This window comes from Falco rusticolus, chromosome 11 (assembly GCF_015220075.1).
Source record: "Falco rusticolus isolate bFalRus1 chromosome 11, bFalRus1.pri, whole genome shotgun sequence".
Classification (NCBI taxonomy): domain Eukaryota; kingdom Metazoa; phylum Chordata; class Aves; order Falconiformes; family Falconidae; genus Falco; species Falco rusticolus.
In genome coordinates, this window is record NC_051197.1 from 26460431 (window position 1) to 26480523 (window position 20093).

The following is a 20093-nucleotide window of genomic DNA, read 5'->3' on the forward strand; positions in this document are numbered from 1 at the left end:
CCGGTGCGCGGGCGGCGATGCGCTGCGGGCGGGCGGCGGCAGCGGCGGCGGGGGGGGGCCCGGCCTCCCCCCCGGCCCCGCGGTTCGGCGGCGGAGGGTAACGCGGAGCAGCGCTCGGCCATGGGGTGCCTGCAGAGCGTGGCCTGCAAGGCGCGGGTGCGTCGGGAGCAGATCGTGGTGTCGGACGTGTCGGCGACCATCGAGCCGGCGGCTACCGCCATCGAGGAGAGCTCGCCGGTGGTGCTGCGCTACCGCACGCCCTACTTCCGCGCCTCGGCCCGTGTCCTCATGCCGCCCATCGCCCGGCGCCACACCTGGGTGGTGGGCTGGATCCAGGCCTGCAACCACATGGAGTTCTACAACACCTACAGCGACCTCGGCGTGTGAGCACCGGCAGGGCCACGGGCGGGGGGCACGCCTGCGGCGGGGGGCCCCGGCACCCACCGCCCCCGCTGCCGACCTCGGGCTCCTGGGCACCCACCGCCCCTGGGCCCCGGCACCCACCACCCCAGCTGCCAACCTCGGGCCCCCTGGCACCCACCGGCTTCGGGCCCTCCAGCACCCACCACCCCCGCTGCCGGCCCCGGGCCCTCGGCACAGCCCCCAGCCTGCTGCAGACCCTGGCACCCGCTGCCCCTGCTGCTGGCCCACGCCTCGTCCTTTCGAGGGCCCAATGGCCAGGGACCCGCTCGGTGGCTGGCATGGGGCTGGGGGCTCGGCCTGAGCCTGGTCGTGCGGGTGGCACCAGGGGTCACGCTGAGGGGTGAAGCTGCTGCTGCTGCGCCTTCTGCCAGGGGCGCGGGCGCCAGGGAGCATCAGATCCCTGTGCTGCCCACCCGTGTCCCCACACTGAGGCACCTTGGCTTGCCGTGGCACTGGAGCGCTTAGGGACACTGGGGCGAGTGGAGGTCATTGCTTGTCAGGGGACAGGGGGTGGCCACGCATCCTCTGCCGCTCGCAGCCAGCTCCAGAGCCCCAGCGCTTCCCAAGCCGGAGCTGGGACCGGGTGGGAGGTTTCACCAAAGCTGCCTGCTTGCCGTCGCTGCGTGGTGACTGGCACCCCTGCCACAGCCGCGCCATGTTGCTAATGGGGTCTGCAGTCCCCCCCCCCCCCCCAAGCTGTACTGCAGGGATTTCATCACACCAGCAACAGGCGTTAACGGTGGTATTTAATTATTGTATGTGGCTCTGGGCTGGTGTGTGTGTTCAGAGGTGTAAAAACCGCAGGCTGATGTTGCAGGAGGGAGGTGCTGCAGCCAGTGTGGGGCAGAAGGCTGTTCTGCTCCAGCACAGGGGCTGGTTAAGGAGGGGTTGACCCCAGAGGGGGTCCACGAGGGGTTTGGGCCCACTTGGTTTGATTGTGGGTTAATTACAACACCGTAACGCTGGCAGAGCAAAGGCTTTGGCTGGCCATGAGGAGCCAAATCCGTCTTGGTGTCCCCAAAGGAACCAAAGCCGTGTTTGTTGTTGAAGGTGGTCCTAGAGAGCTTGCGGTGGGCAAGGCGGGGGTCCCCACACCAGGCACTGTTGCTGCTGTTTCCCTGCTAACCTGCCCTTTCTCCTCACATTCCCTAGGTCAAGCTGGGAGCTGCCCGACCTGCGAGAAGGAAGAGTAAAAGCCATCAGCGATTCGGATGGCGTGAGCTACCCCTGGTACGGAAACACCACAGAAACCGTGACCCTGGTCGGGCCCACTAACAAGATCTCCAGATTCTCAGTGAGCATGAATGACAATTTCTACCCCAGCGTGACGTGGGCTGTCCCTGTGAGCAACAGTAACGTGCCGCTGCTGACCAGGATTAAAAGGGACCAGAGCTTTACTACGTGGCTGGTGGCCATGAACACCACCACCAAGGAGAAGATCATCTTGCAGACTATAAAGTGGAGGATGCGAGTGGACATCGAGGTTGATCCCATGCAGCTGCTGGGGCAGCGGGCACGGCTGGTGGGGAGGACTCAGCAGGAGCAGCCCCGGATCCTCAGCAGGATGGAGCCCATCCCACCAAACGCACTAGTGAAGCCTAACGCCAACGATGCCCAAGTCCTCATGTGGAGACCCAAGCGAGGGCAGCCTATAGTCGTGATACCTCCCAAGTAGAGCGGCGCCGGGGTGTGTGCACGAGGGCCTGGGTGCTGTCAGCCTGCTGCAGACGGACGGGGTTTCTGAGCCAAAGCAGATCTCTCGGGTCCTCCAGCCTTTGTAGCTGCGCTTGGAAACGCAGCTTCTCCTCAGTCGGAAAGAGAGCCTGGCTGGCCCCGGGGGTGCGGAGGAGGGATCGCTGAGCTGGAGGATTTCCCAGGGAGCGGAATCGAGTACTTCGAGGGGCTTGTGGCTGGGAAAGAGGCTGTCTGACCTGAACAGACTCGTCTTCCCTTGCAGGGCGATGCAAGGATCGTGAGTGCGATTGAACCGTGCCTGTGGCAAACGCTGCTTTCCACTCAGCTGGAGGTAGAAGCGGAGGCCGCGCCCGCTGGGTGCGGAGGGCTCCTGTGGTGACCCTTCCCACCGGGGCGCGGGTGTCCCTGCAGTGTCTATACCTATGCATTTCGGATTGATAATCCACGCCTCGTCCTGCACGCTGGGACTGGGCGGGAGGGCCCAGGAGTGGCGCGGGCGCTGGTAGCGCCGGGGTGCTGAGCTGGAGCCCGGCGCTGGCTGGGGCTGCGGCCCAGGAGGGGTTTTCTGCAGCTGAGGGGGAGTGGGACACATTTTGCATGCGTCGGGGTGTGTTTGGAGTAGTTGTGAGTGTAGGAGATGCCATAGCTCTTTTCTGTCTTGGAGTGAGATCTAAGGGCAGGTTAGATGTCCTTTCGTTTTAAGGTGCACTAGTTCTTTGCAGTTCCTCAACCTCCCTGCCCCCAAATCCCGCTGCCTTCTCTCACGGAAGCAAACCCCATTCTCAGCCGAGTGAGAAATCGGGAGCAGTCCCCGTTCACCCGGCCCAGGTGCTTGCTAACTGTGTGCAGGGGGTAGCCAAACCACCGTGGAGGCACCCCGGGACTCGCACGCTTCCACTGCAGACACAAGTCCCTTGCAAGAAGTTGGGTGCTTGCTCATTTCCCATGCAAATGCCAGCTCACGTGGAGACCCTCCTCCTCCTCAGCCACCCACAGAGTGGAGTGCTTAAAGGCAGGGATGCCGGTGGAGGGGACAGCATTGCCCCAGGCTCTGCAGGGATGGGGGTCTCCTCTCTGTGGGTGGGAGGCAGGGGTGTGAGCAGAGGCTGTGTGGGGCAGGCCTGGGTTTGCCCGGGAAGGAGGAGCAGGCACTGCCTCCTGCTGCTGCAGGTGCTTGGGAGGCGGCAGGGGGCTTAGCTTGCCTTTCTCCTTGCCCCTTGCTGCCTGGATGGCTGGCATCGACTGGTCTGTGGTGTGGCACTGTGGGCTGCAACCTGCAATTCCCAGTGTCTCGCCCTTGAGATGCAGCAGAGGCGTAAGTCATGGCTGTGCTGCCAGTGCCCCAGGCACCTGTTGCTCCCGGGTTACGGCTTTTGCTGCTTTCTCTGCTCCATCCACCGCCCCAGCGTGAGCCCTGTGACTCCTCTGGCTCGCACCCCTGCCTTCATGCCATGGGAGGTTTGCGCTGCCCTGGGGATGCAGGTGATTCCCACTGGGAGAGTCCCATCTTCTGTCCTGCTGCCAGGAGAGCCCGGGGAGGATGGCCGTGTTCGGCACTTGGGTGCAAAGCCTTTCCTGCCTGGCTGTCGGGACGCCCAGCCCAGGTCTGCTTTGTTCCCCCCCGTGTGCTGGCACATCCCTGCAGCATTGCTCTGCCAAGCGTGGCCGAGCTTCTGCAAAGCTTCAGCCATGGCTTGTGCTTTTCCAGGGCAGGATGCGCACCGCGGTCCCCGCCGGCAAAGGGGCTCCCCAGGCATCTTAGACCAAAAATCCCTGTGAGATCCCCATGCTACTTAACTATTCTCAGTAGCGTTTGCCGCTGCTTCGATTCTTTATTTTTTCCTTTGGGAGTGTTGCATTTTGATGCCTCGACGCACACTTCCCCGTGCTGGGGCTGGCGGTCCTGCTTCTCCTGCTCGGCCTCACAGCGGGCTGGGAACCTGCTGCTTTCGGTGCCTACATCTGGGTTTTGCTGGGGGCTACAGCCTTGCAGTGGGAGAGGTTTGGAGGGAGGGTGGGCTCGGAGCTTTGGTTTGCTGTGTCTTCTGGGGCAAAACTTCTACTGGGAGCTTGCCAGCGTGGGAAGATGTCCAGTCTTGTGAGACTCTGCCCATGGTTTTGTCCTGATGAGGGATTGACGTCAGCTTTTGCCGTCACCAATGTTTTGTTTCTCAAAAAGTGTGTGTGGAGAGGGCTTAGAAACTCTAAAGACAATTTTTCTTAATGTTTGGGAGAGGAGGAAGAGGGGTAAGTACCTTTTGGTTTCAAATAAGGCAGATGCGTACTTTTGACTCAGTGGGACAGAAATGTCTCTGGCAGCATCACAGCTAAAAAGCCAGAGGAAGAGGTTCCCCAGCAACCTGGTAGCCCAGAGATGGGCTGCAGGCGGAGGATGCTGTGTCCAGAGAGGCTATGCGAGCCAGCTCCCCAAAACCTGCAGGGAAGGGCTGGGGCTGCGCTCGGGGGCTGCGTGCCGGCTGTCAGCCCAGGGAGCTGCTGTGGCACTGCCGTGGTGCCAGCTGGCTGGGAGAGCGGGGATGCTGGGGCAGGGATGCTCTTGAATTCATTGCCATCTTTTGGGACGTGCTGGCTGGTCGGAGCCTTGGACACTGTCTGCCATGACATCAAGACAGCAGCGGCTGCCAGTGTCTGGCCGTAGCTGTAGCCATGTGCCTGAGCTCCCAGGGCTGCCCCAGCCTGCAGGCAGGCTCTGGCTCAGCCCTGGGGCCATGCCTGCCTCCACCCCTCCACACTTAGGCCGGGCTTCCATGCCCGCTCCTTCTCCAAAGGCTGCATTTGATGCACTTAACTCAGTTTTATGTGTGGGTTGTCTTCGTGGGCATTTCCCCGTTAAAAAAAGAAAAAGAAAAAAAAGTTTGCAGAAAATTGTTTGCAAAAAAAATTTGGAAACAATTTTTGCAAAAATCTGCAGGCATTTTGCATGTTTGCAAAAGGTGCGTGTTCACACTTGGGTGGAGGTGCTGGCCGAGCATCTGCCCGAGCTCAGTAGCACTGACCGGTGGGTGCAGGGCTTGAGGTGGGTGCAGGGCTCGAGGTGCTCAAGTGAAGGGAGGGAAGGGAGGGAGGCAGTGGCTGAGAGCTCCCGCCTGCGAGTCCAGGTTTGGCTTGCGTCCCCGTGGCCTGCAGCTGTACTGATAGGGACCCCGAGTGGGACCCCCCAGCTGCAGAGCCCACGCCAGGGATGAGTACCCGGACCCCCAGCCTCAGTTATCCATCCAGCCGTGGGATGCCTTCCCTGCACTGCCCTTTCGCACCAGCACCCCGTTATCTCAGGGAGGGGCAGGTCACGGAAATGCCCACCCTCACACTCCCCTTGCCCTGAGCTTCGGGGTGCCCCTTCCCCTCTGTCCCGTCCTCGGGTCATTTATTTATCTATTTATCTATTTATTTATTTATTTATGTATGTATGTATTTATTTATTTAAGTTATTTATTGGTATTTATTGACGGCTGGAAGTTGGGGGGGTCATTTCTGCTGCACGGTGGGGGCAGCTGGGTCCCCCCCCCGCCCAGCCCCCTGCGTTTTGGGGTGCTGCCATGTGTTTGGGAGCACTGCTGTGGAGGGATGCTTGTGCCCCCCCTCCTTCTGCTCCTGTCCCCTTTCGAAGCTGGGAGGGGGAGAAAGGATGGGGAATCACGTCGTGCCTGCTGGGAGGACACCTGGTGCCTGTCCCCTTCCTGCAGAAGCTCGAGGTCCCTGTGCCCCCTCCCCAGGCGCTGTGCTCCCTCCTGTGCCCTTCTGTATTCACTGACCCGGCCTCCTGGCATTTCTCTGGCTGCTCCCGCTGGGTTTGCTGTCGTCAGTTCCCGGGGACAGTGGGAAGAGCCAGGATGTGTGGGTGCCACTATGGAGAAAAGACCAAACCAGGTATTCTGCTGCCGCGTGGGGAAAATCGGAAGAAGAGGAAAGCTGGTTTTGCAGAGTGCCTTAAATACAAATGACTTTACTGAGTAGGGGGCTTGGACTTCTGTCTCTGGATGTTATTACCAACTCGAACAAATGTTGCATTTCACTTCTCTGGGATTAAAAGAAAAACCACTCGAGCTGTACTGGAACCAAACCCTGTGTTTGCTTGAGTCCGTCTGGCTGGCTTGCTCCTCTAGGGGAGCAGGAATTCATGGGCTTTTGGCTGTCAGCCCCTGCCTGGCTTGGCAGTGGGACCAGCAGCTGCCCCTGCCCGCTTCAAGCCCCTGGGTCTGGTGACGGGACCTGTTCCCCCTTGTCCCAACTAGCAGGTGCTTCTCTGGTGTCCCAGAGAGGTTGTGCTTGCCCTGCAGTGCCCCTTCCCTAGGGATGCTCAGAGCAGCCTGTCTGTACAAAGCTTGCTGTGGGGCCATGTCCTCAAGCTTCCAGAAAATGGGACAGTCGGTTGGAAAGCTCGGGGGGGGTGGTGGGCAGACAGCCCTTTTTCCCAGTGGAAACCAGATCAAGGTGGGGGCTGCATGCTGAGGGAACAGCAAGAAAGCCAGGAGCTCATGCAGCCCAGCTGTGGGGGACCAGGGGCTGCCAAGCTTGATAAGGCTGAAAAATTACACCGAAAGGAGCCATTTCCCCTTTGAAATTGCAGATCCCCCCTCCCACTTCTTGCAGAGTGAAAGAGGCGGAATAAAACTCAAGCCAGAGATCAGGTGTTTTTATCTTCTAGTAAAAGTAATACATGGGGATAATGCAGAACTGGATAATGAAAGTTCATTTAAGTTATTTTGGGGAAAATACTGATATTCACCATATAGGTCCTGAAGGCAATTAAACATTAATATAAACTTTTTTTTTTTTGGCAATTAAAGAGGGAGCTGTCTGAAACACAGACGTGTTTGGGGAAGGATGTCCTCAGTGGGGTGGCCTGGCCTGCATGCTGAGGTGCTGGACAGTGACAGGAGCCGGCAGTTCTGGATGTTGTCTGACGGGCTCCGTCCCAGGTGGGTGTGGGTGCTGCCCCGGGAGTAGGGCCTGCAGGATGCTGGAGGGTATCTCATTGCATCCAGCACACTGCTTACTTACAGCGACCATCAACCCTACTAACCCCGCTTGCCGCGGGGTATGCTCGTGCCCCAGGCCAGCCAATTCCTTTCACAAGCTGCTCGTTTTCAGTGTTGCTGGTTGTGCCGGGCACCGAGATGCTGGCTGGCTATTCGGCGAGCGGGTTTCTTTCCTAGCATTATTCTGAAACATCGCTCACCTCTTGGCAAATCCCCGAGGTGTAGGTGTGGGAGAGCGGGGTGGAGTTCGCCTGGCTTGTATGGTGCCCTGGGAAGCAGGGCAGGACCCCTGCCCAGCACTCGTGGCAGGCCATGCTGCAGCACGTTCCCCAAGGAGACATCTTCCTGACAGCGAGATCCTGCTGCCTTGCCTGAGACTATGTCCCCTGGGACAACCTGTGTTTCCAAAGCAAGTTACACAGCAGGAACAAGGGCGATCCGTGTCAGGGCCACCCACCCAGAAGCATGGCCACACATCCCAGCTGCATGGCCACAGGGAACAAAGTAAACGGCGCAGGATGCCATGGACGGCAGCAGAGACAGGCCAGGGATATTGCAGGTAGTACTGAAGATCAGTTTATTTGCTCTATTCCCTCTTCCATAAAACCTAAAACCAACCGACTTCCAGCAACAGATGAGAAAGCAGTGAGAGATTTGGCTCTGCAGCTCCTCCTCTACGCACAGGATCCCACAAAGGTGTAAATGCGTTAGTGACGGCTGCTCTGAAAGGCACGCAGCAGCTTGGAGCCCCCGAAGCTCCCTGATGGGAAGGTGTGTGAGCCCAGCAGGACACCCCTCCAGGGCCCGGCTGCTGACACCACGCTTCCCACCGTGCCTTCGGGAAAAACTCAGCCAGCGCTGAACATGAGAGACTCCACAGCATGAGCCCTGGAGCCCCCACTGGTCTGCTAATCTCTTCCTTGTGGGGCTGATTCAAGGCAAGAAAACACCCAGGGTTTTAGTTTTGAGGGGATGTGAGGGATGAAAGGGATGGGGAAGATTGGTTTAGTATTGTGATGCACCATCAATGTTGATGGTACGAGGCTGCTGATCGCACGGTGTGGGGGAGGCAGGAGCTGGGCATGGGGAAGGCTCCCAACACCGAACGATGTGCAGCCTGGCGGGACGGATGGCGGACCCACTCACTCCGGCTGCGGGGTGTAACGCAGGTACTTCTTGCCCGACGGCAGGTCCTTCGTGAAGACTCCTTTGGGAAAGAGCTTCTTGGCTTCCTCATCAGGTAAGGTGGGCACGACCATGACACTGTCACCAGGCTGGGGAGCAAACGGGAACTGTGAGAGCAGCAGAGGAGCTGGATGCAGGTGGCACGTCCCTGCTGGTAGGTGACAGTCTCCTCGTGAACACTCAGCCCCAGTGCCCCAGGCATGTCCCCTGCAGCGAGGACTGAGTGGGAGCTACACCAGGAGGTGTGGGTGACGTTGAAAGGGACAGCTGTGCCGTTTGCCAGCCCTGCCAAGGGATCTCGCAGCCCAGCTCTTCCCCACAGCACTCCCACAGGAACAGGGAGTAACGAGAGAGGAATTCGGGCACCTCTGTGACGCAGGAGGGAGCACAGTTTGCCCAAGCTGCTCACACATTCCTATTGCTCTGGCACTCCCGGAAAGGCAGTGGCTCCCCCTGGCATGCTGAGCCCCGGGGAAAGGTGTGCTGCCCTGGCAGGTGGGCAAGCTGGCCCCGCACCCCTGGGACCTTATGCTGCAGGAGACAGGTATCTTCAGAGGCAAGGCTGCCTCCATGCCCTGCTCTGCCCCAAGAAGTGAAGGTGCAGTTCATTGTACATTCAGCACATGAATTCTGGTGTTGAGGGGTGGAGAGGCACAGCGAAGTGCCTCAATACCCCGAGCTACTCAGTCTCCAGGGCTTGTGCCTATGGGGCCCTTCCAGCCCAGATGGAGCAGCTGTTTGGGACAACGCTCTGGGAGCCTGGTCCTGCCTCGTAACACAGGAGGACTTCTGCAGGACACCCTGTAACAGCAGGGGTGTGTCCTCTGGCTCCACAGCGGCAGGCTTCCCCAGTAACAGATATCAAAGTCAGCGGCAGGACAGGTCCAGGAGCTGAGCAGCTCTGCTGGGCTGAGGAAACACTGGATAGCTAAAGCAGCCAGACTGTGCTGCTTGTTCTTGCTTTCCCCTGGTTGCCCAAACTGTTCTCAGGAGTTTTAAATAATGCTACTAAACAGGGATGGCCACAACTGAGCAACTTCAAGTAGTAATCAGCTGTATACACGCTGAGCAAAGCAGGGCCATGCCCATATTGGCCCCTCCTGGCTCAATGGCAGAAAAGCAGCAAGCCAGCCAAGGGAGCAGTCCCCCATGCTTGCTGCTTCACTGGCTTTGAGGGGACTCTGGCACACTGACACCTGGTAATGCACTTTCTTATCACAGACAGCAAGGGCAGGACCTGCCGTGGCCCAGAGTTCAAGTACTGATAGCCAGAAGGGCCCAGCACTGGTGTCTGGTGGCACCAGGGACCAAGGGCAGGGAAGGGAGGTTCCTGTGGCTGACCCCAGACTGCAACAGCCCTGGGAACTGGGCTGGGATCTAACTCACATCCCAGGACCCCAGCAGCTTTCAGCACCCCATGGATCCCCCTCCAAGGGAGGCTGGTTGACGTTTCAATGCACATTTTCAGTGCCCAGCTGTGAGATTTGCTCCCCTCCTCACCTTCCAGTCCACAGGCGTAGCAACCTTCTTGTACGCTGTCAGCTGCAGGGAGTCCACCACTCTCAGGATCTCATCAAAGTTTCTCCCAGTGGTGGCTGGGTACAGGATGGAGAGTTTCAGCTTCTTATCCGGGCCAAAAACAAACACCTGAGCACAGGGAGACAGGGTCAGGGGCTGGGCAGATGATGTTTGTCCAACTGCCCCACTGGACCTGCTCAGCGCTGCTGCCCCTCCCTTTCCTGGGAGGTGGCCTGCTTGATCGCAGGTGTTGGGACAGGGGAGATGCCATGGTGGCAATCTCCTAGAGCAACAAGTGACGCCCAGGCACAGGGAACACGGTGTTTGCTCTGGGAGCTCCTGTTTCCAATGACAGCTTGCTCTGCTACCCAAAATGCTTTCTCCCCTCGACCTGTGCCCTTTTAATGCAAGCACGGGATGGGAGAGGGGAAGTCCAGCAGATCGAGCACTTTTGTCTCCTATGTTAGGACAGGCCCAACCGAGATAAGGTGGCAGCAACAGCAAGACGGAGCTGTTGCCAGCAGGCCAGCACTGCATCAGCCTCTTCCTGCAGCACGACCGATGGTTCTAGCCCAAGGAAGTCAACTTAGCTCCTGAAGATGGTCATGTCCCTTCAGGTAAGCTGCCCCCGTCTTCAAGCCCAGCCCCAAGGACACAAGGCAGGACGGCAGGCGATATCTACTGCTGAGAAGGGTGCCACGCAGGGCCTGGTACTTACCACACGAGCGGTCAGGGGCATGCCGTCCTTGTCCCGCTCATCTGGGTCCAGCATGCCCAGCTTGACAGCGAGCTCCCGGTTTGCATCAGCAATGATGGGGAAGGGGAGTTTCTCCTCAGGTTGTTCCCCATTGTACGCATTGATGTCCTGCAGAGACAAAACCACTGGCATTGCTCATCCTCCCTGCTGTGGGTACCATCAGAGGGGACAGAGGCCAGGCAGGGAGCAGTGCAGGCAAGCTTTATGTGTGTGGGGCAAGCTCCTGCAGAGGGGCCATGCAAACACATTCAGCAGCTGCTCTGCAGGAGCTTGTGACTTGCTTGGCCCCAAGGTCTCAGTCTGGGACAGCACAGCCAGGGGCGCATGGCCTTCCATGAAGTTTCTCTGCATGGCAAACCAGAAACCTGCGTGCCAGGCTGGACTCTGTCTTGTTCTTAGAGGTCAGTTGTTTGGCTGTCTATGCTTACACTGTGTCACTCAGCTCTGGAACTGCCTGTGGACCAGCTGCTTTGCCCAGGCAGCGAGTATGGCAAAACAAGGAAGTCCTGGCCATGCCAGTGACCTCGGGGAAAGGTGGTTAAATCTCCCTGGAACAGAGGTGTCCCTCTTCCAACCCAGTAAGTGATCTAGCACTACTGACAGATGTGTTGGTGTCACACCTGAACTGGGCTGTGCTCTTAAGCCTCTAGTGGCAGAGCAAACCAGCAACTTTACTGCTAACAAAGGCCAAGTGCAACAATTCACAGGTCTTGTGTGAGGGACCAGCTCCATTCAGCAAGTCACTCCTAGCCTGCTTAGTTAAAGGCTTCTGAAAACAGAGTGAAAGTCTGAGTGCAGGTGCTGGGACACTGCACCTTTCTGAACCATGGCTGGGGCAGAAGAGAAAACCATTCCTGTCCACAGCTGTGCAAGCTCTCCCTTGTGACCACAGTTTATGAGGTTGCTCCCTGTGCTAGCCCAAACTTGACCTGCTCCACAGGGAAAACTATTTTGAGCGTCTCTGAATCTGGTCTGGACTCAGCCAGAGCATTCAAGCTATTCTTGTACTCTGCAGTACCACCCATACAGGTTACACCGAGCCACAGCAGGGCTGGGAGGAACCTGCTCAAGGCAGCACAAGCCGAGCAGCTGCCAGCATTAAAACAAATTTAATTCAAGGTTTCTGCCCCAAAACAGCTGCCTGTTCCTTTCAGCCTTGCTAGCCTCTGGCTCCAGTGCTGACACAACCCTCCCACACACCACTGTGGTGCATTATCAGCTGAGCTGATAATCTGAACGTACAAGCCTCTCTGCCTTACCCGGGCTTTCAATGTGGGGGAACAGTCTGGGTCCTGCTCAGAGGGAACTTGGGGAAAGCAGAGATGAAAATGCTGCCCCTTGGTGCTGCCCACTGCGGCTCAGAGCAGGCCAGAGGCAGCAAGAGCAGGCAGGCCCTACACCACTACTCAGCCCTCCTAGGCCAATGGTGGTGACAGGAAGAGCTGTAACCCTGCCCTGGTTGCTCAGAAACCTGCTACAAGCAGGTCAAGTGGTGTACAGGCGGGAAGACGTCTCCTGTACAGCTTTTCTCTTCACTTGCTTTCTCCCTGGGCCTTTCTGAGTCAGCTCTGCACCGCAAAAAGGGGCTGTTTATCTCTGCTGGGTTGTGGTCAGACCTGCCTTGGAAGGAAGGAATCACTTCTGTTCTCCTGCAGACCTGCCTTGTCAAAGCAGATCAGGGAAGGAAAGCAAAGCCAGAGAGGCCAGCCCAGGCAAAACGCTTCTGAATGCCCCACAGAGTTGCAGGAGGCTGTAAATGAAGGTCAGACAGTGACACTCTTCCCACTTCTCTTCCAAGTGGAGGCTGGGGGATGAAGAGAGCTTCTAGAAGCAGTATCTGAATCCTATGGACTGTAACTTGTTCCAAAATGCAGGCAATTTCATGACCTGGGGATCTTTGTACAGCAAACAGCCTGACAAACCCTGCCCTATTTTGCTTTAAGACACCAAATACTCACTTGACTTCCCTACAAACTATTTGTCTTTCCAGAGTCCAAGCTGAAACCAGACATCACCGGAGTGGTTTATTCACCCCTAACTTGCCGAAGCAACGGCACCAGTGGCTAAAGAGAGCACTGAAACCTCCTCTGACATGCACAGCACGCGCCAGTCAACCCTGCTTAAGGAGCTTAGGCATTCAGCCAACCCCTAGAGAAGCAGTGCACAGACTGGGGAGGTAGGAGAGTGGGATCAGTCCCCAGCAGAGCTACAAGCTTATTCTGAGCCCCGGAGCAAGCCTCTGGGTCTTGGCTAGGGATGGACAAGAACAGCAGCGACATCTTCACTGGGAAAGCGAAGCTGAGCAAAGTGACGGGAGAATTATCAGCTATACTCTGGTTCCACCTACCCACTGAAATTTAACAGCAAAGCAAGAAGTTTCTTTGTTGTTTCATGCAGATTTCAGCCATCCCTCCTGCCTACTTGCTTCCTCACAGACTGTGCTCCATGTAAAAACAGCTTCATCCTCTCGCTGCTGCTAGGAGCTTCATCCAAAGAGAAAGCACATTGCATGGAGAGGTCTGCCCAAAGTTTGGCTCACTCCTAGGGCTTCTCTCTAAGTTAAGATCTAGTGAAAGAAATTGCAGTTTCTAGATCTCACTCTAGCATTTAACGAAGACTGCTTCTGCCCAGACAGGCAGCTTCTGCCAAGGGTTGGTATCTCTGTTAAGCTCTTTTCTTTCTCACGGCTGGGCAGGAGAACATCTGGGGCACCGCCCTGATCTCAGAATTGTGGCAGGCCCTAACACTTGCCTTCCTAGTTCAGCTCTTTAGCTCTCCACATTATCTGAAGTTCTTCTCTGCTTTATCAAGGACAAAGGAAAAGGACCACGAGTATGGGCAAGGTTCAAGAGCAAAGCAATCGCACCCCTGTCCTCTTGTGTCCTCCACGATGCACGCATGCTGCATTCATTGCTCCTCTGTGCTCCTTGCACTGCTCACTGTGTCGCAGCCTGACATGTCCTCTCATTCCCAGGATAAAGAGCCCCAGTTGCTCTGCACTGAAGCAAACCTGCCCAAATCTGCAGGCTGCTGTGTTCTCTTGTTCCCTCTCTGCACCTTTTCTTGTTCCCCTGTAGTCTGCAAGATGGGTGATTTCAAACATAGGCTGCACGGAAGACTCCAGTCTGCTACGGATTTATCCTCACCAATTGGATCTTTTGCTCTGGAGGGCTCTCACGGTTTTCTTTTTGACAGGTGCTGAGCTGACGTTTCCAAAGCACCGTCTCCAAGGCCTCTCCCAGCCTGACAGAAAGCTCCCTGCAGCTTGGTCCACTGCCCTCTGCCTTTCTCCACACCTGTTCTGGAAGGTTTTCCAAACGTGCTATTCTGCCTCGCATCAGCCAGCGTAGAGAGGCTGTTCTGCAACTTCTCCTGGTTTTACCTGAGGTTGCAGGGAACAATTCCACAGCATCAGCAGAGTCAGCTCGTTTTTCATCTCTCTTCCAGATCACCTGAGTATGCTGAACCCCATGTGCCTCTGCAGATCCTTGAGGGTGCTCATCGCTTCCCTCACTTGACACAAGTTATCGCTTCCTCCTGTCTCCCTGCAGAAAAGAGCCTGTCCTTCACAAAGCTGACTTCATTGAGAAGCTTCTTAGAAATTTGAGGACTTGGAATAACTGTAGGGTATTGCTAACTTTTACAAAGGGTTTTACCCAACCAGGAGATGAAACTCGCTTACAAAAGCACAACCCAAACTTTCTGTTATATTTGATGGGATGTTATCTGCTAATTTGACTGGTGGTTTCAGCCAATTTGACCAGCACAGAAATCTCATTTACTGGTGTGGGATTTGTACGCTGTTTTTCCCAGGCCCTTCTGAGGCTTGGTGGGACATCAGCCATGCACCACTCAGGTACGAAGGGCAATTTAAGCAATAAGGCAATTATGTAATTTCTAAAGACAGATTTGAGTGTGGAAATTTCTCACCTTTACTACCTGCTATTGTATGCATGTGTGAGAACATTCCCAATTTTAAGAGCAAAGAAAGAGGCAGGTAATTCACCCAGGGATTTTTATGCTCTGGCCACATCTGTCTGAAATGCTCATTTTAAACCCCTACTACCTATGAGCCCTGGAGTCACACTCCCTGGCAGGACACCATTGCTGAGGCTGCATTTGGAGTTCTTAATTAGCTCCTTTCATGTTCCTTCAGCAAGCTATTTAGCTCCCATCTTTTTTTTTTAAACTCCCTCATGATGGTTTTGTATTTAAGAGTCTCCTACTTGTGGTTTTATGTTTAACAAGCCCCCATTTTTTCTCTGTTTTCTTTTCCCTGCCTAGGCATGAATCACACCCTTTGAAGACTGCCTGTTTGCTTCTGATGCCTCCTTTCCTGTTTTATTACAGAACTTTTTGAGGCTCTGTGGATAGACTGCCTTCCTCTGAGATTTTGGCACCACTTCCATACACGTTTTACCCATTCAGGTACTGGTGGGAGAGCAGTAGTACCATTTTCTTCCGATTTCAAACTATTAGTGCATAGAGTGCCCTGGACTTTGTGAAGTGCTCCATGAAGAGATGGAGCAGACCTTCCTGTTCCTGCTCTGAATTTCAGCCCCTCCTAGCTAACATACTCTGGGAGTTGAGATATGTAGTTCCGAGCCTGTGCTCTGTTCTGTGTGGGCTTTTCCTCTGGCCTTCAGAGCAAGACAGCAGTGCAAGCTCTTCTCGCACCTCCCCACGCCCCATACCTTGCTCCAAGACAGGTGGTCTTGGACACTGTCAATGGAGAGGGCGATCATCTTCACATTGCGCTTGCTGAACTCGGATGCCAGCTTTGCTGCCCGGCCAAGCTCTGTGGTGCAGACGGGTGTGAAGTCCCGTGGGTGGGAGAAGAGGATGCCCCATCTGAAAGGGAGCAGATGGCATTAGGGTGAGATGTCATTCTGGTTTGTACTGCAGACAAAAAGCTGTAAAGATCGCACTGCATGGAGACTCGTGTGGGAACAGCTCATCTCTCTGCTAAGTGGAAATCCTGTCCTGGGAACTCTGGGCTAGAAGGCTTCATGAGATGAGCCCCGTTCCTCATGCTCTGAGGAACCCCCTGCACCTCATTCCCTCTCTCCCTTCCAGGATCCCACAGGGGATGCTGGTTCTTGATGTGGAAGTGGATACCGTGCCAGGTGAGGAAGTCTGGGGGAGCTGTGTGTAGACTGTGTACCCCAGAGACCACATGTGCAAGGGGACATAGATGCTAACCTGCCAGCCACGTTATTGCAGAGACCATTGCTGATTTACACTGCTATTTGCTATCCAGTCTACCCCATCAACCACCGTGAGGAGAAATACCCACGTATATTGCGCAACTTCAAAGAATGGGATAGGAACAACCCTTAACCCAACAGCTGCTAAACATACTTAATGAAAAAAATAAGTATTTCAACACTTTATGGCTACCGTTACAACAATGCTGCCACCTCGCTTTTGCCCACTGCTTCCCATCAGTGGATTTTGTAGTCTTTAGAGTAGGCAAATACAAGTGACCCCACTTTACAGGTAAGGCAACCAGTGCAGAGGAAGGTAGCAATGCAGCCTAGCTTATGTCAAACCAGCTCTCAGATATTTCCAGAGGTTCACGCAAAGCCACCTCAGCACGTAAAGCTCCCTGCTAGGGACTTGTCGCACTATTTCTCAGCTCAACGCTCAACAGGGCTTACTGCACCACTCTTCACCTGGCCCCCAGTGCTCAGCAAATACAGCCGTATGCCGCAGCAGCTGGGGGAAGCTCTGCCTTAGAGATTTGGGAATGGAGCTGGAGGGATCAAGCAAGGCATGCTGCAGCTCTGCCAGGGCTGTGCGATTGCCATGGCTCACCATTAAGTTACTGGGCAGCTACCTGGCCACTGGTGCTACAAGTCTCTTTGTACAGTAAGTATACTACCTGAAAAAAGAGGCAGTATTCGAGTAGAAGCTGGCTGAGAAAGTGCCCCGTGGGTGATCAGGCTGGAACAGCCAGTTTTAAGGCACCCTGCAGCTTGCTTTCTCGCTAAGAGAGCTCCTTTTCTCCTTTTGCCAAAGCTTGCAATGCTGACAGAAGTGGACACAACCTGCCAAGCGCTGCCGGGAGCAAGTCCCAGATGTCCTGTGCCAGCACCCTGCTGCTCGCTCGTGCCAGAAACGGAGCAACAAGCCTTGCATGAAACAGTGCCTGAGGGCACGTGGCTTTCCCTGCCGGGCTCCAACAGGACCAGAGTCCTTTGTCGCTGCTCCATTACGCACCTTCGCGCACGCAGGCCCACTCACAAGGGACGCAGGTGCCACATGAGCTGGTCTCTGGGACTGGCCTGCACCAAGTGCTGCTGCTTTGCCCTTCCTGGGGCTCTGCTGCTTTCAGAGGCCCACCCCCCTCTGCCTGGGGGCTCGGCTCGCCCTGCTGCCCCGCAGCCCGCAGGAGGGGATGGGGGAAGGTGGGCAGAGGTGCCGCGCAGCCCGGGCCCCTGCGAAATCGCCCTGCCCGGCGGCCCCCCTCGCCCCCCGGGCACAGCCCTGAGCGCTGCGGCTCGACGGAAGATACACTTTTTGGAAGAAGCTCGCGGCTCAGAGTGGCCGGCTCTGCCTCCCCACGGCGCTCCCAGGCCTGCGGGGGGGGGAACAGCCGGGCCCCCGGGGCCGTGCCCCGCGCTGCTGCCCGGTGAGCGGCCCCGCGCCCCCGCCCGCCCCCCCGGTCCCGCTGCCCCCCGCGGTGCTCACGAGTCTCCTAAGAAGTCGTGGAAGCGGATGCGGCCCTGCGTGGTCTCCGCCTCGAAGTTGGGCGCCTCATCGCCCAGCAGCAGGCCCGGCATGGCTACGGCTGCTGCGGCGGTGGCAGACTCCGCTCGCTACCGGCGCTCTGCTGCGCATGCGCGGGGCTCCCGCCGCGCTTTACGGCCGCCGTCGCCGTCGCGCTTTACGGCGTGGGGGAAGGCGGTGGGCAGGCGGCCCCGTTGCCTCTGGCTTCGGTGGCGGCGGTGATGGCGACCTATGTGAGCGAGCTGGAGGCGGCCAAGAAGAGCCTGAGCGAGGCTCTGGGCGAGAACGTGAAGCAGTGAGTGCGGTGGGAGGGCGGCCGGGCTGCGGGACGAGGCCGAGCCGCGGTGGGGGCGTCCTGCCGGGCCGGACCTGGGCGCTGCGCGGCTTGTTCGTTTTTTCCCGGCTTTGTACCGCCTCTGTGCGGAAGCCTCAGGGCCAGGCTGGCCCCGGGCCCTTTGCGCTGTTGGGGGAAAGCAGTGGGTTTAGGGACGAGGCTTTTCTTTTGGTGTCTGCACCTTCCCCGCTCTTCCCTAGGTACTGGGCCAACCTGAAGCTCTGGTTCAAGCAGAAGATCAGTAAGGAGGAGTTTGACCTGGAAGCGCGGAGGCTTCTCACGCAAGACAATGGTAAAGAAGCAATCTAGTGTTTGTTTTCCTGCTGGCTCTAATGTCGCCTTGCCCCTGCTAGACCTGGGGGGAAGCCCCTCCCTGCTGCACGTTGTTTCCTGAACGGGGAAGTTGCTGTGAGGGAAAGAAGAATGGCCAGGGCCCTGGTAGCAATAGACTTAAAGAGGTGGGAGGTGTCCTGGCCTGCAGGGGAGAGTCTCTTGGTGGTCCCAGCACTGAGAGGAATTTGGCCTTGTGTAAATACGGTAAAAAGGTAAAACATGCTACCCTAACAACAAAAAAGCCATTTTTTTTTTAATGTCACTGTAGCCACCCAGTCCTTTCTGTACTGCACCCAGTCCCTTTGGCAGGGACTGAACTGATGGTGTAGCTGAAGCGTGGGAGGGAACCCCCAAATTCACCTAGGCAATTCTGCAGTAGGCATGTCTCCTTCCCGGCCTCTTGGGGTGGCAGATTGGAGTGCTGAAGGGTAAGATTCCTTGTCTTTGCCTCTGTGCGGGTCTGCAGGCATTGCTGAGTTCATTGTGGAGGCTTCTGACTTCGACACCCGTGATGCCTGCCAGGAAGGGCAGGGAGTTTGTTGGTGCTTGTGTTCAAAGGCCAAAGAGGATCCCCTAACTCTGACCTTGCTTATGAAGTTTGTATGCTCTTTCTAATGCGTAATTATTCAGTCTGTGCTCTGGTAACCCTTCCGCAAGGAAGCTATGTTTTGCTTAGAACGTATTTGTCTTAACTGCACCTTCCTGGGTCTAGCTCTTACTGGTCCTTCCCTAGAAAAACCAAAAGCCTTGCTACCAGAATCCTGCATGGTGGGAGAGACAGCTGATCCTCCTCTGACTAGCTGAATACACCAGATATTTTGTGTTGTGTGCTGTAGGACTGGATTTGTGTGTGTGGCACACTGAGAAGTAACCCACTTGTGTCCATGTTACGTGTAGTATCCTTGTTAGTGAGGCAGTAGCAGATTCTGGGTCCAGTAGAAGAAAACTCTCAAAAAAAGTTGTGCTTATGTAGCAAAGCACGGGGGGAAACCACAACTGTGGAAAGGCGTAGCAAGCTGCTTTAAGATGGCTTTGTGGGGGTGCCTGTGGGCACTGACATGTTGCTAATGACCTGTCTGTCTTTATGCAGTCCACTCTCACAATGATTTCCTCTTGGCTATTCTTACCCGATGCCAGATCTTGGTGTCCGCACCAGGTAAGTCCCAAGAAGCCCCATTAAAAACAATGGAGTAGTAATGCTTTGCTGTGTTTGGGTTTTGTACAAAGTACTTTGATTTTCTGAGCCTTAGTACTCACATTCTTTTTGCCGCACAGGCAAAAGGGTAGCAAAGCAGTGATCCAGCTGATTTCAGCAGAGATGCCTTTAGAAACAAGCTGTGTGTGATAGACTGGTTTGATTTCTGGATGGGGTGTGTGCTGTGAGCTGAAGTGTGAAGGGGGATGCTGTGTTTGTTTGATGTGTTTTGCTTGCCAGTTCCTCTCTCTTCTGAAATTGGTGATGCTCTTTTTTCATTTCTTTGCTGGGGATACCGTTCTGGGGAACTGGATATTCCTGACTGATCTTGAAATCAAGTACATGTCTAATAGAAGAATGCTTACAGTGAGTCTTGATAGAGCTATGGCCAATTAACCCAACCATCTGCGGATAGTTAACCTTTTAACTTTGTAAGCATTTAGAATGGCTGCCATTGGGGTTGCAATATACATTTTGTTTGGTCTTCAAAAGAACTATCAATCTAGAGATCTGATAGGAAGGGCAATTGAGCTGCAGTTCAAGGTACGAGACTGTTGTGTAGTAAGGGAGAGAAAATTGTTACAGCTCTGATGGCCCGAGACCTGAGAGAAAAGGTTTTTGGCAAGAGAGAATACCTGTTATTAGGGTACCTGACGTAGCTAGAGGAAGGAGAGAAAACTGAAATCTGTGGACACCTGCAGCTTTTCAAGTCCTAGCTTAACTATACCAGCTGTGCCAATTGAATGCTAACCTCCCCCACCTCCAAATGTGGTTTGTTTGCTTTTGAACTTCACAAACATCTTTTGAGTCACAGACTTGTCCTTGTTAGTGGTCTGTGCTCATGTAATTCAGGTTTATGTCTAAATCTTGGTCCTCCTTGCTTTTGACTTAGAGTACTTACAGGTAAATTATAAAAAGAAA

The 20093-nt window shown here is 55.7% G+C and overlaps 3 protein-coding genes across 4 annotated transcripts in view; 2 read left to right on the top strand and 1 right to left on the bottom strand.

The window, feature by feature from the left end:
* On the top strand, nt 1-7965 carry FAM78B (family with sequence similarity 78 member B). Its single transcript, XM_037403516.1, has 2 exons — nt 1-383; nt 1576-7965. Exons 1-2 carry the CDS (start codon nt 121-123, stop codon nt 2096-2098), a joined length of 786 nt encoding a protein of 261 aa, XP_037259413.1. The 5' UTR covers nt 1-120; the 3' UTR covers nt 2099-7965.
* PRDX6 (peroxiredoxin 6) overlaps nt 7679-20093 on the bottom strand; it is a 26635-nt gene continuing 14220 nt past the window's right edge. The window contains exons 2-6 of the mRNA XM_037403517.1: nt 17272-17399; nt 15273-15429; nt 10540-10686; nt 9804-9950; nt 7679-8392 (exon numbers count right to left, since the gene is read on the bottom strand). Coding sequence (XP_037259414.1) covers nt 8261-8392; nt 9804-9950; nt 10540-10686; nt 15273-15429; nt 17272-17363 — 675 coding nt within the window. The 5' untranslated portion in view covers nt 17364-17399 and the 3' untranslated portion in view covers nt 7679-8260. The remainder of the gene's footprint in view (nt 8393-9803; nt 9951-10539; nt 10687-15272; nt 15430-17271; nt 17400-20093) is intronic.
* Nucleotides 17454-20093, top strand: part of TADA1 (transcriptional adaptor 1) — a 22404-nt gene continuing 19764 nt past the window's right edge. Inside the window, exons 1-3 of one of the 2 annotated variants that reach the window (XM_037403514.1) lie at nt 17454-17605; nt 17845-17936; nt 19068-19133. In XM_037403514.1, coding sequence (XP_037259411.1) covers nt 17532-17605; nt 17845-17936; nt 19068-19133 — 232 coding nt within the window. In that variant the 5' untranslated portion in view covers nt 17454-17531. The remainder of the gene's footprint in view (nt 17606-17844; nt 17937-19067; nt 19134-20093) is intronic. The other variant, XM_037403513.1, reaches the window with a different exon arrangement.